A 12,213-nucleotide genomic window follows, 5' to 3' on the forward strand; every position below is an offset into this window, starting at 1 on the left:
TTTTCTTTAAAAAATACACATTCGTTATTTGTTGTCAAAAAAAGTCAATCACAACTTTGAAACCAAACAAATTATATCAATCATTACTTTTCCAAAAATCTCACTCATTTTGAAAAAAAAAACAAACGTATCATAAATCATTATTTATTTTGAAAAAAAGTATCAGAAATCAGTACTTGATTAAACCAAAATGGCATTTGAGCGAAAGATCTAAAGTTGTTTATCTGAATTTATTTTAATCCATCGCAGATTCTTTTTCTTTTCGCTTCCCCGCGAGCTAGTAAATCTTTAATCCGTTCATTTTGATGTTCAATTTCTTCAGGACAAGGTTCTGGCAAATTATCATCCGTTTCACTATCAGAACTATCATCATTGCTACCAGAAGCATCAGATACCCATTGGTCTTTGTGATCTATGCAGAGATTATGCAGTACACAACATGCCATAATAAATTTCGACATGCGATTTACTCCGTGAAAATCTATCCTTGTTAATTGACGAAAACGTTGCTTTAAAATACCAAAAGTATTTTCAATTAAAACCCTAGTAGCACAAAATCTAAGATTGTATAGTTTTTGTTTTTCAGTTAGAGGCCTGGAATCGGGGTAAGGTTTTAGAAGCCATTCTCTTAAAGGATATGCAGCATCTCCAATGATGTGATATTCATTAGAACACAAATTAGGTAGTTCTTTGTTGATAAACGATAGCTTAAGAACTCGTGAGTCATGAATTTTGCTGGGTATGCCGGTAAAAACATCTAGAAACCTTCTATTTGGGTCACAAATTCCTTGTAATGTTATTGACGCCATGTCATGCCTATTAGTGTATGTTGATTTAATTTTGTGAGCTGGAGTTCTTATGCTGATGTAACTACCATCAATACATCCCAGAATACCAGGAAAGCCTGCTACCTAATCAAAATTGTATAACATTCAATAGTTTGGCAAAATGTGTGGAGATATAGTAAATACGTCTCTAAAATCTTGTTCAATTTTGTCTTTTTCTTCTCGGGTTGATGGAAATTTAATTATCGTCGGTGCAATCTTGACCAAAAATTCTAGCACACGTTGAATAATCCTAAACATTGACGTTTCAGCAATGCCAAATCGGCCAGCCACAACACGCATGCAAGATTTGTTTCCAGCAAACCTGGAAATTATTCTAAACGTTTTAATATAAAATAAAAATATGAAAACGCTTTCAAGTCACAAACATACCACAGAAACGCTAAAATATGGGTTTCAGCAGTAATTGGGTTCCGGCCACCATGTTTCGCATTCACTGGAAAGAATTCAGATTCCTCAAAACGTGCAATGATCGAGGCACAAGTATCACGTTTCAAACGAAAGTTCCTTCTAAACTATGTAAATACCATAATTACATCAATTAGTATATATCAAGAACGAATTTAGGATGGTATCCTGAATTCGTTCTTGATATCATGCGTTTCATATAATTGATTAATCAATTACCCTCAATTACTTACTTCTTCATCTGTATATTCTTCGACAACATTTCCAATGTAATGCATAATTTTTGGTCGTTTTGTTCTAGTTTTGAGTATCAGCAAAATGTCTTCATCGGAACTGTCTGTAGATGATTCAAGAAATAGATACGACACTCTCATTTCGTTCGTCGCCATTTTGAAAACGTCTGTAACTACGTCATAAGGCGCTCGATTTTGGTCGCTCCGTCTCCCGAGTCGGAGCGGTTGGGATCAATCCGGGAGCAAACCGGGAGGGAGCGACTGGGCCAATGTAAGACACGCCTCCGTCTCGGAGCAGCTTTCTTTTTTCCTATGAAAGACGATTTATTTTTCGGAGCGCTCCGGGAGCGCTCGGATCAACTCAAAGAAAAACGCTCTTTAACGAAGCTGGAAACTACTACTACCATTTTTATTGCTCCATGGGAGCGCTCCGCGAGGACACAAAGGAAAACGCTATAAAGCTCGGCCAATTTCTTGTCGAAAAACTGGAAAATACGTACAGCTTCTATAACTACAATACTTCATAATTAAAAGTAATTATATTCTATTTAAAGCCTTATAGCATAGTTGTTTGACGTAAAATTTAAAAATATATAAACTAGGCTTAATAAACTAGAACTCAACATAAGTTTGTATTGACCAAGGCTTAGAGATGTTTTGTAATTTAATTTGTTCTTAATGATGAATTTAATTTCCGTATTGATATAATTATATAGGCTTAATTTAGCCGTGATAATCATGTCACAAACGGACGTTACGTACGTCAATTCGGTCAATAATATGACGGAAGCCCATCAGCTGTTAGATTCATTTTGGACGCGGAGTATGGATGATATACGGAACCTAAATCCAGTAAGATCTAACATTGGTATCATTTTACTTGTGTTTAAGAATATTGTAGCGAACTTTCGTTTGTTCAGAATGATTTTAAAAACCAAGAGTTGCCTCTTGCTCGAATAAAGAAAATCATGAAGTTAGATGAAGATGTTAAAATGATTAGTGCCGAGGCACCAGTATTGTTTGCCAAAGCAGCGGAAATTTTCATCACAGAGTTATCACTTAGAGCGTGGATTCATACTGAAGATAATAAGAGACGAACCCTTCAAAGAAACGATATCGCCATGGCTATAACCAAATACGATCAGTTTGACTTCTTAATTGACATTGTACCCAGAGATGAATTAAAACCCGCTAAAAGACAAGATGAAAATAGCAGATCTTCAAATAGTGGGAGTGCAACTGTTGCTGCTACAACTACTACTATGCATCCTGATCAGGTTCAGTATTATTTCCAACTGGCGCAGCAACATCAAGCTGCCCTTCAACAACAAGCTCCAGCAACAACGGTATCAACCCCACAAACAGTACAGCAACAACAACAGACTCAACAAAACAATCAACAACAGCAACAACAACAACAAACGGTGCAAACCAATAATCAACCTCAAATTCAAATCATACAGACACCAACTACCCAGCCTGTTTCTGTTCAAACTGCAACACCAACATTATCCGTTCCTTCCATGTTGCAATTGCAAGCTGTAAGAGTTTATTTAATTAATTAAGTTGGGAAATTAGGTTAAAACTAATATTGGGGAACCCTATAGGTGGCTGCTGATGGAACAGCGCAATCAGCTCAAGCTGCCCAAGTCCAGGTTCAACAAGTTCAAGTTCAACAGCAACAACAAGCTGCCCCTCAAGTGGTCCAATTACCATCGGGTCAGCTTGCTCAAACTGGTGGAATTCAAATCCTTCAACAAGTTATAAATAGCAATGGAGAAATCCAACACATTCCCGTAAGAAATCAACAATCAAGACGTTGAAAAATAATCTTCTTAACCCAATAATTTCACAGATCCAATTAAACCCAGCGCAACTTCAACTTATTCGTATGCAATTGCAAGGTCAAACGCCTCAACCCGCCACAGCTCAACAACCAGTCATCATTCAAGCATCAGCTGGGCCTCAAGTGCAAGTACAACAACAACAACAACCCCAAGTAAGCTTCCTCGCGTAAAACCAGTACGTGAGAACGAAAGGAAGTAAAACAATGATTTAAAACCAATTTTTCAGGCTGTTTATCAGATTCAACAAATAGCCCAAAGCCCTCAATCCAATCCCACCCCGGTATTTTTAACCTCGACTGTACCTGGTTCAACTTCCGTTCAAATTCAAACATTGCAACAACAAGCTGAACAAGTTGAAGACGAACAGTCGTGATAATGATACTTGAATCCCTTGTACAGCTTTTTTTTTAACAATAAAATATGAAATAAATTGTGTGTCAAATGTTTTTTTGGAAAATATACGCTTGTCAATGATAAAAGAACGAAATAGAAATAGGTAAAAAGGCGTTTGTTTAAGTCGTTGACACTATGTTTCTCTTGGCCCCCCCCCCCAATATGCCTGCCATAACTTAAAAGGGGGGAAAAGGAACCTGTTTTCAGTATCTTTACAATGAGTTGAAATTTGAAGGTCATGGGGTCAGTGTTTTTTTTTCGTGAAAAGATTTTAGCAGTTTTGATAAGCAGTCTACATACTCCCCTATAGCAAATAACACGAGTTTTTCATGCTTTTCATATCTCCTAGAGCGAGCATGCCAGCACGCCAAGAGAGAGCCAATTTATATATATATACATAGTTTACAGGCGTGGAGGATTCATACCATTTGCACAAGGAGACCTGGGAACTTAGAGTGTAAAATAGCAGACGATTTTACACTCTAAGTCGCTTGGTCTCCTGGTGTTAATGGTAGGAATCCTCTACGCCTGTAAACTATGTATATGCCTACATATAAAAAAACCTCGCCACGTAATACTTAATCCCCCTCCATCTCTTAAAGTTTTTTAACTTTTTATTTTGACTCCTTGTAGTACCCCACCCAGAATTGAGAAACATGGTCAGAATAGCTAGCTAGGAAACGGCATGGCCTCTTTGGTAGCCCAAGAGATTAAGAAAAAGATCAAGAAAATAACCTAACCACCCCTTTTTATTATATCTCTAACCTCCTACTTCCCCAGCTTTGTTTTAATACCTTTTTATATTATTCCCCAAACATAAATGTACGATGTTTATGAGTTTGGGTTAAAAGGTAGACTGTTTTTTCTACCTTTTATTCCATCCTAACACCACATTTTAGGTTTGCAAAGGCTTAAAGGTATTATGAAATGGATTGGTAAAAATAGGCTTAGACGAGTTCGTTTTGAAAAACGTTTTTAGGCCAATAATAGACATTGGGGTGTTAGATTGGAGCAGTGACATCATTTGTTTCTGAAAATAGTTCGGTAGATCAAAGTTCATCGGTACCACGTGAGTGACGTCACGTTTTCAGACAGATTTTAAAAACAGTACGCTGGCTTGCGTAACTGCTAGTTCTTGTTGTTGATTGGACAGTAGCAAGGGACTATTTTGAAATAATAATTAGCGCATGGATTAAAAGGTTATACGTCATTATGGACAGTGAAGTGGCTCAAAGATCGGAGGGAGCGGGGTCGGATTGCACGTTGCAGTCATTTTTGTCGCGGCGATAGCTTGTGTTCGGTTAGACTCGTACAGTTCCGTTGGGATCGTGGCAAGAGATCATTTTGACATAATGTTAGGTTGTGATCAGTTAGATGTACTCGAAGTTCCGTGCTTTTTGGAAGTGTAATCCGGAGGCGATTGAAAATGGACTTCAATTTAAAGTAAGTGTCGTTTGTTTAATGAGTAGTGACTAGACTTGGGCGCAAAGCTTTGGAGCGGCCATATTGATACATACATGCGAGCGAGTCTTGCAAAGAGGTGGTGCAGGATGGTGGTCCGCGCCCAAACCACTGCGTGCTTAGGCTGGCCCTGAAGTAAATCTTGTATGAAAATTACTTGTATTTAAATCTGCTAAGAGCCCAAGAACTTCTTAGGCCTAGGCCTATTAGTTCAAGGGTCAAGGTCGGTGTAGCAGGGTGGGGGTAGTATGGTGGTCCGCGCCCAAACCACTGCGTGCCTAGGCTGGCCCTGAAACAAATCTTGTATGAAAATTACTCTATTTAAAGCTTCTAAGAGCCTAATAATTTCCTAGGCCTAGGCCTATTAGTTCAAGGGTCAAGGTCGGTGTAGCAGGGTGGGGGACCCGGGGTAGTATGGTGGTACGCGTTCAAACCACCGCGTGCCTAGGCTGACCCTGAAGCAAATCTAGTATGAAAATTACTTCTGGTTAAAGCTGGTACAGGTAGTGCTAAGAGCCTGAGAAGTGAGAACTTCTTGGGCCTAGGCTTATAAGTTCGAGGGTCAAGGTCGGTGTAGCAGGGTAGGGTTGCGCATGTGCAATCATTACTAAAGACTGCCCAACTTGTTAATATGATTCGTAATGCCTTGCAAATTCAAACACAAAGTTATTCTTTTACTAAACCTTTAACATAATTAAAATTCGCCTAGCTGGGAAATAATTTAGGAAACAATTGAACGTCGAGCGCCTGGAGGCCGTCGGTCGCGTTTGTGCTATAAATAATAAAAGCACGTGTAAAATAATTATTATTCATAAGCGAGGGAATATTTTTGTATTTTAAAAACCCCTTTTTAAAACTTGTTAATGAGTTAAAACCCCAGAGCCGGGTGCCCTAAAGGGGTAAGAAATCATTGATGGTAAAGAAAAAGACCACAAGAAGTTGATAGTATATATTTTTACAAGAAAAGGAAACCAGTTTACTTAAGTTTCCCATAACCATAACCCATCTCGGGCGTAATTATATAATTTTACCCTTCAAAACCTACGCTATCCACAAAACTGTATTTTAAGCCACATCGTATGATGTATATCTACAATGAGGCTATTAGTTTCACCTGGCCTTTAGTAGTGGTATTATGATAATACCAAATATTTTTACTCGTCTTTAACTATTTAAAGGGTGAGTGAAATGGAGGGGATAATTTTATGGTGATATTTTTTTCGTACGTTCGAGTATTGTGGTACCAAGGTCAGGTGGGTTTTGAATTGCTCGTTATTTTAGGTAAGAAAGATTACCTATTGTCTTAATTTAAAAGGAAGATGTCTGCTTTTAAAATTTTCACACCCTGGGCCTGGGCAATGCAGTACACTGGACTCCCATGTTAAGTAGATATATGACAATAATGTGGCCCCTTCCATAGACAATATGTTTGTGGGGACCCTGGGCCAGTGCCCATCAGGCCCAATGGTTAAGACGGCCCTGAATAGGAAGTATGTACTGACGTTACTTTTAGAATGGTGTCCTAACGATCTCAGTAGTGACGATAAACCCCCGTCTATTTAATTTGTGCTAATTAAGTAGAGAGCTATGTGGATACTATTATGACTCTGATCCTTGGGCCATCTTGTTTCTCCTTACTTCGGAAAGAAAAGAAAGCCCAGGGGTCGAACGACGACTATACTTTGTCTGTCTCTATGCTTATTTCGAATTCCCTCTTTTATTCTGTTTCTCAAATTAGTACGCGGGGTGCAGAGCCTTTTAAGTTTTTGGGAAGGGTAATTATTGTCAGTTCTTAATAGTTTTAGGCTTAAGGCAACGTTGCGAGTACGATGGGAGGGAGGCCTATCTTCTCGGATAATCAGAAATTATGAGCGGTAATTTTTTTGTTACTTGGAAAAATGATATCAAGACACGAAGAAACTCTACCCCGTTTCCAGCTTCTTAAGATGCCCTTGCTTAGTAAGTTAGGTAGGACCATAAGTTTATAAGATCTGTTACATAAGTATGACACTTCCTAGACTTCGTAATGCTAGAGACTTACAGCTCGAGCTAGTTCGAGAACGACAAGCGAGAATTGACTACATTAAGTTTTGCAGTCCATCTTCCTATTTTGTCTGTACTAAGCCTTTGACAGCGCCCAGTCACCAGGCGTCGCTTTACGAGAATCTATGCCCTACGTCACTTCATGACAAGCTCCAGTTTCTAACCAGTGACAAACTAATGGAACATATCTAGGCCTAAAGAAGGATTATATTGGCTTCAGAGTAGCCCTAGAAATTCTCAATTTTCAGAATTGACTTTTCATCGTCTTTACCTTCTTCTTAACCCACCTTGTCACGTAACTTGAAAGGATCAAATTACTGATCTAATTACTATTTTAATGCCCCATCTCGTAATTGAGGGTATATCTTACACGCTTATTACAATAATTACATTTTTTTTAAATACATATATTATTTTTTTTTGTCGTTCCGTTCCGGACATTGAAGAAATAGTACGAATATTTTTTCAATGCCTTCATAACCAAAACACCCGTACCTCCCCGGGGCGGAAGTAGGAAACGGTGCTTGTGATTTAACTTTTGGGTATATAAAACGGATGAAGAGTTCCTTGCGGATAACAAAAAAATATGTTATACGGCTCTCTCTCTCTCTCTTGTCAAACAAGTGGGGAGTGCTAACACCATAGGGCTAATAATGTTATCTAACTCCGTCGCTCGCGAATGGGAGTTACTTGGAAATATGTATTTTATTTAAAAAGAGCTTCAATAGCTGGATGCGAAAGTAACACTGCGTTGTGTGTGTGAGTGTGTGTGTCTGAGAGTACGTACAGACTAGAATGAGAGAGAGGATAACCTTTTTGGTAAACCTTTAAGTGTTTATGAAGAAACTTCGGGGGGCTTTGAGTTGAATGTTTCGACTTTTACAAAAGCAGGTTTTTTCGGTTCTTATATCTTTAAGAATCTCTCTCTCTCTCTCTCGTCCAATCTTCCTGTCCTCCTCCTCCCATTGCTGCTATCCTCTGTTAGAGAGAAGTTTGCTTTGGCTATTTATTAATACCCGGTCATTCGGCCGTTCTACAACTCTTTGAGTTGTTTTAACCACTGTATAACAGAAACGGCGTGAAACCTTTAGGTGAAACTATACCGTCTGTCTGTATGTACTCAAAACGCGAAGGAATTAAAGAATTGAATCGCGAAACGCGGGTGTTCCATGCAACCATTTGATTAGTTGAAGTTCGAAGTTCTCATATTGAGTTTGTAAACTTTGTAACCGGACCAAATTGAAAAACCCCCGCGATCGGGAAATGTGTTTATCGGCATTAATTCGGTCATTGAAAAGCTAAGCTGCATTTATAAAGGATAAAGTTCTTCCTTCTATCAGGAGACAACAACAATTTAACTGAGTCAAGATCGAAGTTATGTAAGTTGATTTAGTTTCTTTGGTTTGGTTTGGTTTGCTTTTTTTATGGGTGACAGTATGTTGATAATGGACCTGGTTTTAGTTGGTTTTAATTTAAGAGATAGTGACACATTTTTTGACAAGGTGACCTTTGTAGACCATACAACTTTTTGATTCATTTACATGAGTCAACTTGTGTTGAGTGCAGTAGTTTGGTCGTGTAAACTGAAGTTCTACAAGTTGAACCACCAAATTAAAATTGATAACTGACTCAATTTTTAGAGCCATCTAGTTAAGTCAAAAGTTGTACCGTCTGAAAAGGCCTTTATGTAGTGCCATATTTAGATAGAGGCGAGTAGTTGGACAAAGTTAATGTTATTAAAAATTATCTTTTAGAGTCTATATACAATTTTTTTATATATAAAAACGTATCACTACCTCTTTAAGAAATTCTAATCCTATCACCAGAAATAAAAATGAGGACGTCTTTAAATTTAACGATAAGAAAAACGTTTTCAATTTAGTTACGTATGAGTCAATCCATATTACTGTCATTCATCTGTATTTCTCTGTAAGAAAAGTCATTCCTAATTCTTAAATGCATCTTTTTTTCCCCAGAATTTAATTAAAAACAAAATGGATTACGCCGTGGTTGTCAGTAATAGTTTACATCACGCTATTGCCCGGGGTGATATGGATACTTTAAAGCGTCTATTGGATTGCGGGGTCAATCCTGATGAGCCCGATTGGAACCGTAAAGGTTGGGCCCCATTATTGGAAGCCTGTCAATTGGGTAACATCGACGCTGTACGGATACTTTTGGGTAAAGGCGTCAACGTCAATGTTAGTAGCGCCCAAGGAGAGGGTCCCTTACATATCGCCCTACGTTTGGGACACTACGATATTGTGCGTTTGCTTCTTGACGATAAAAGTTTGGACCCTAACGTTAGAGACAATTTGAGTGGACAGTCGCCCTTGCATATTTTGGCCAAGGCTTGCGTGGCGCCTAATTCCTCCATGGGACAAACCGAAAAGTTCTTATTTCCTCTTCTAGAAGATTTGGCGGAAAAAGCCATTGTGGATTCCACCAACCATCAAAAGTAAGTGAAGCCTAAAATATTATTTAACTCAAAAGATTACGCAAGGCAATCTATTGTTTTCGTACACGCTCTAATTCACTCCATCCCTAAAATACCAAAAAACGAAACAGGGAAACGCCCTTACATCGAGTATGTCAAGGTCAAAAATCATGCGTTAAAGCCGCTGAGATCCTCCTGGAAGCCGGGGCTGACCCTGACCTCCGAAACGTTTGCGGTTTGACCCCTCTATTATGCGCCATCGAAAAGGGCAACGTTCCCGTAGCCGTTCTTCTCATTTCCCGGGGCGCCAACCTGAATTTGGTCGATCGTTACGGACAAACCGCTCTACATTACGCAGCCCGTAAGGGAATGGGCGAATTGGTATCCCGACTCCTGGAACGCAGGCCCAACGTTAACCTAGCCGATTCTTATTTGGATACCCCGTTACATTTGGCCGCGAGTAAAAATTATCCCGGAATTGTCAGAGCCTTAATATTGCATCCGGACACGGAAGCAAATTGCCGGAACGCTAGAGGCAAGACGCCACTACATATCGCAATCGAGACCGGGTCAACCAGGGTCGTTAGGGCCCTTTTACAAGCCGGGAAAGGCGATATTCATATTAGGACCAGCGAAGAGGAGGAATGGACCACTTTAGAGGTAGCCCTAAGAGCCAGGGGGCGTGGCTCGATTAATTCAGAGATTATTACGATTATTGTGGAAGCTTTGAAACATCAGCGGAGAGAATGGGATAAGTTGGATGAAACCGTCATATGAATTTAACGTATTAATAACTACAGCTTCAAGATTACGAAAACCCACGATTGTAGAGCAGTAACTTCGGATGAAGTGTTCCCGTTCTATTGTTAATGTTATTATTCGTTAGGCTTAGGTCAAATCCCGACTCCCCGCTCTCTTATCTAATCTTACATGTAGATCTCCGGGATATTTTTTCCCTACCATTTAAAAGATAGCATCGTTAAGCCTAATTTTTCTACTTATAGATCTTTTCCGGGTTTTTTAATTCAAACGAAAATACATGAAGGTGTTTTCTAAGGACTAGTTTTTCTTGATTTTTTTTATTCTGTATAGGAGATATTTTAATGGCGTTAATTAAATATAATATAAAGTGTTTCCAATTACTTTTTTATTTTAATTATTTCTACTTTTAGCGTAGGAATATAATTTAGTCGAAACGTGACGGGAAACGAGGGATGTTATCAAAATAAAAACGTCTTTAGTATAAGGGTTTACGTAACGAGTATTTGTTTTTCGAGAGAAAAAACGAATTTTCACCCAATGTGAAAAAAACCAGCTTTTAAAAGAAAAATAAGCTATATTATTTATTTATTTTTATACTGGCAACTTTTAGTTTAAAGACCTTCCACTCTTATATTTCAGAAAGTGGTTTCTTTATTTGTTTGCACCTATGTTTGTTCTTAACTTACAGTCATAATTATTTACCGAATTTAACCTAATTGCATGGTTTATATTTATAAACCCAAGGGAAGGTTTTAGAAGTGATTTGATTTGACCCCCGACCCCAAGCCATTAATCCTGCTGTAAAGAACGTCCTATTGTAGACCAGTAACATTTTACCTTCAGGATTAACCCATAATTAATTAAGCATTTCTTTTATTGAATTTGAAAGTTGCATAATAATTTATTAGTAGAAAAAGAACATCATGCGGATATTTCATATCATAAGTTTATAAGATGTTCCATAAGTATGACAGTTCCTATACTTCGTAATGCTAGAGACTTACTGAGAGCTAGTTCGAGAACGACGCGAGAATTGACTACACTCGGTTTTGCAGTCCATCTTCCTATTAAGTCTGTCCTTAGCCTTTGACAGCGCCTCACTAGGCGTCGCTTTACGAGAATCTATGACGTTTCGCCTACGTCACTTCATGACAAGCTCTCATTAACCAGTAACACACTTATGGAACATACCTTATAAACTTATGTTCATATGGATGAGACCTTAAGTTTATAAGACGTGTTCCATAAGTGTGACACTACCTATACTTCGTAATGCTCGAGACTTACAGCTCGAGCTAGTTCGAGAACTACAAGCCAGGATTGAAGTCCTATATACACTCGGTTAAATTGCAGACTTCCATCTTCCTATTTAGTCTGTACTAAGCCTTTGACAGCGCCTCATGCACCAGGCGTCGCTTTATGAGAATCTCTGACCTACGTCACTTCATGCCAGGCTCTTAGTAACCAGTGACAAACTTATGGAACATATCTTATGAACTTATGATGGGACCAAAACATTTAGTGTTTAGTGTATACGTAGACAAGAAACTCTTCTCTTTCTAACAAAAGTTCAAGGCCGGGTAGCTTAGCTATCGCACAATATTTGACTAGAAGGTTTTGAATACACAATGACTTCACCTAAGATCCTAATTTTCTGTAAATCGATTGAAAATCCATTGTTTATTTAATGATCAAATCACGCCAATATTATAGATATCTATAACTAAAAAGAAAAGATGAAAGTTTTCACTCTTGAAAGATGCCAATTTTGTAAATGGAAACCT

General features: G+C 38.4%; 3 protein-coding genes across 3 annotated transcripts in view; all 3 read left to right on the forward strand.

Moving 5' to 3' along the window:
- The first annotated feature begins 1,939 nt into the window (after positions 1-1,939).
- Nf-YC (nuclear factor Y-box C) lies at positions 1,940-3,773 on the forward strand. The gene is made up of 6 exons (XM_089838672.1): positions 1,940-2,019; positions 2,203-2,338; positions 2,407-3,027; positions 3,094-3,282; positions 3,342-3,485; positions 3,560-3,773. Exons 2-6 carry the CDS (start codon positions 2,225-2,227, stop codon positions 3,704-3,706), a joined length of 1,215 nt encoding a protein of 404 aa, XP_089694798.1. The 5' UTR covers positions 1,940-2,019; positions 2,203-2,224; the 3' UTR covers positions 3,707-3,773.
- A 1,266-nt stretch (positions 3,774-5,039) lies between these two features.
- Positions 5,040-12,213, forward strand: part of bma (SCY1-like protein bma) — a 150,479-nt gene continuing 143,305 nt past the window's right edge. Inside the window, exon 1 of the mRNA XM_089838711.1 lies at positions 5,040-5,169. The gene's annotated coding sequence lies outside the window, so the exon portion shown is untranslated. The remainder of the gene's footprint in view (positions 5,170-12,213) is intronic.
- On the forward strand, positions 7,864-10,801 carry LOC149717377 (uncharacterized). Its single transcript, XM_089834538.1, has 3 exons — positions 7,864-8,609; positions 9,207-9,688; positions 9,799-10,801. Exons 2-3 carry the CDS (start codon positions 9,225-9,227, stop codon positions 10,442-10,444), a joined length of 1,110 nt encoding a protein of 369 aa, XP_089690664.1. The 5' UTR covers positions 7,864-8,609; positions 9,207-9,224; the 3' UTR covers positions 10,445-10,801.

The sequence above is a fragment of the Phalangium opilio genome, unplaced genomic scaffold (genome assembly GCF_054372755.1).
Source record: "Phalangium opilio isolate 3A_F unplaced genomic scaffold, DU_Popi_V2 ptg000003l_1, whole genome shotgun sequence".
Classification (NCBI taxonomy): Eukaryota; Metazoa; Arthropoda; class Arachnida; order Opiliones; family Phalangiidae; genus Phalangium; species Phalangium opilio.

Coding starts and splice junctions, on each gene's coding strand:
- Nf-YC (XM_089838672.1), top strand. CDS start 2,225: ATGTCACAAACGGACGTTACGTACGTCAATTCGGTCAATAATATGACG. Junction 2,339..2,406: donor ATATACGGAACCTAAATCCA/GTAAGATCTAAC, acceptor TCGTTTGTTCAG/AATGATTTTAAAAACCAAGA. Junction 3,486..3,559: donor AACAACAACAACAACCCCAA/GTAAGCTTCCTC, acceptor CCAATTTTTCAG/GCTGTTTATCAGATTCAACA.
- LOC149717377 (XM_089834538.1), top strand. CDS start 9,225: ATGGATTACGCCGTGGTTGTCAGTAATAGTTTACATCACGCTATTGCC. Junction 9,689..9,798: donor GATTCCACCAACCATCAAAA/GTAAGTGAAGCC, acceptor AAAACGAAACAG/GGAAACGCCCTTACATCGAG.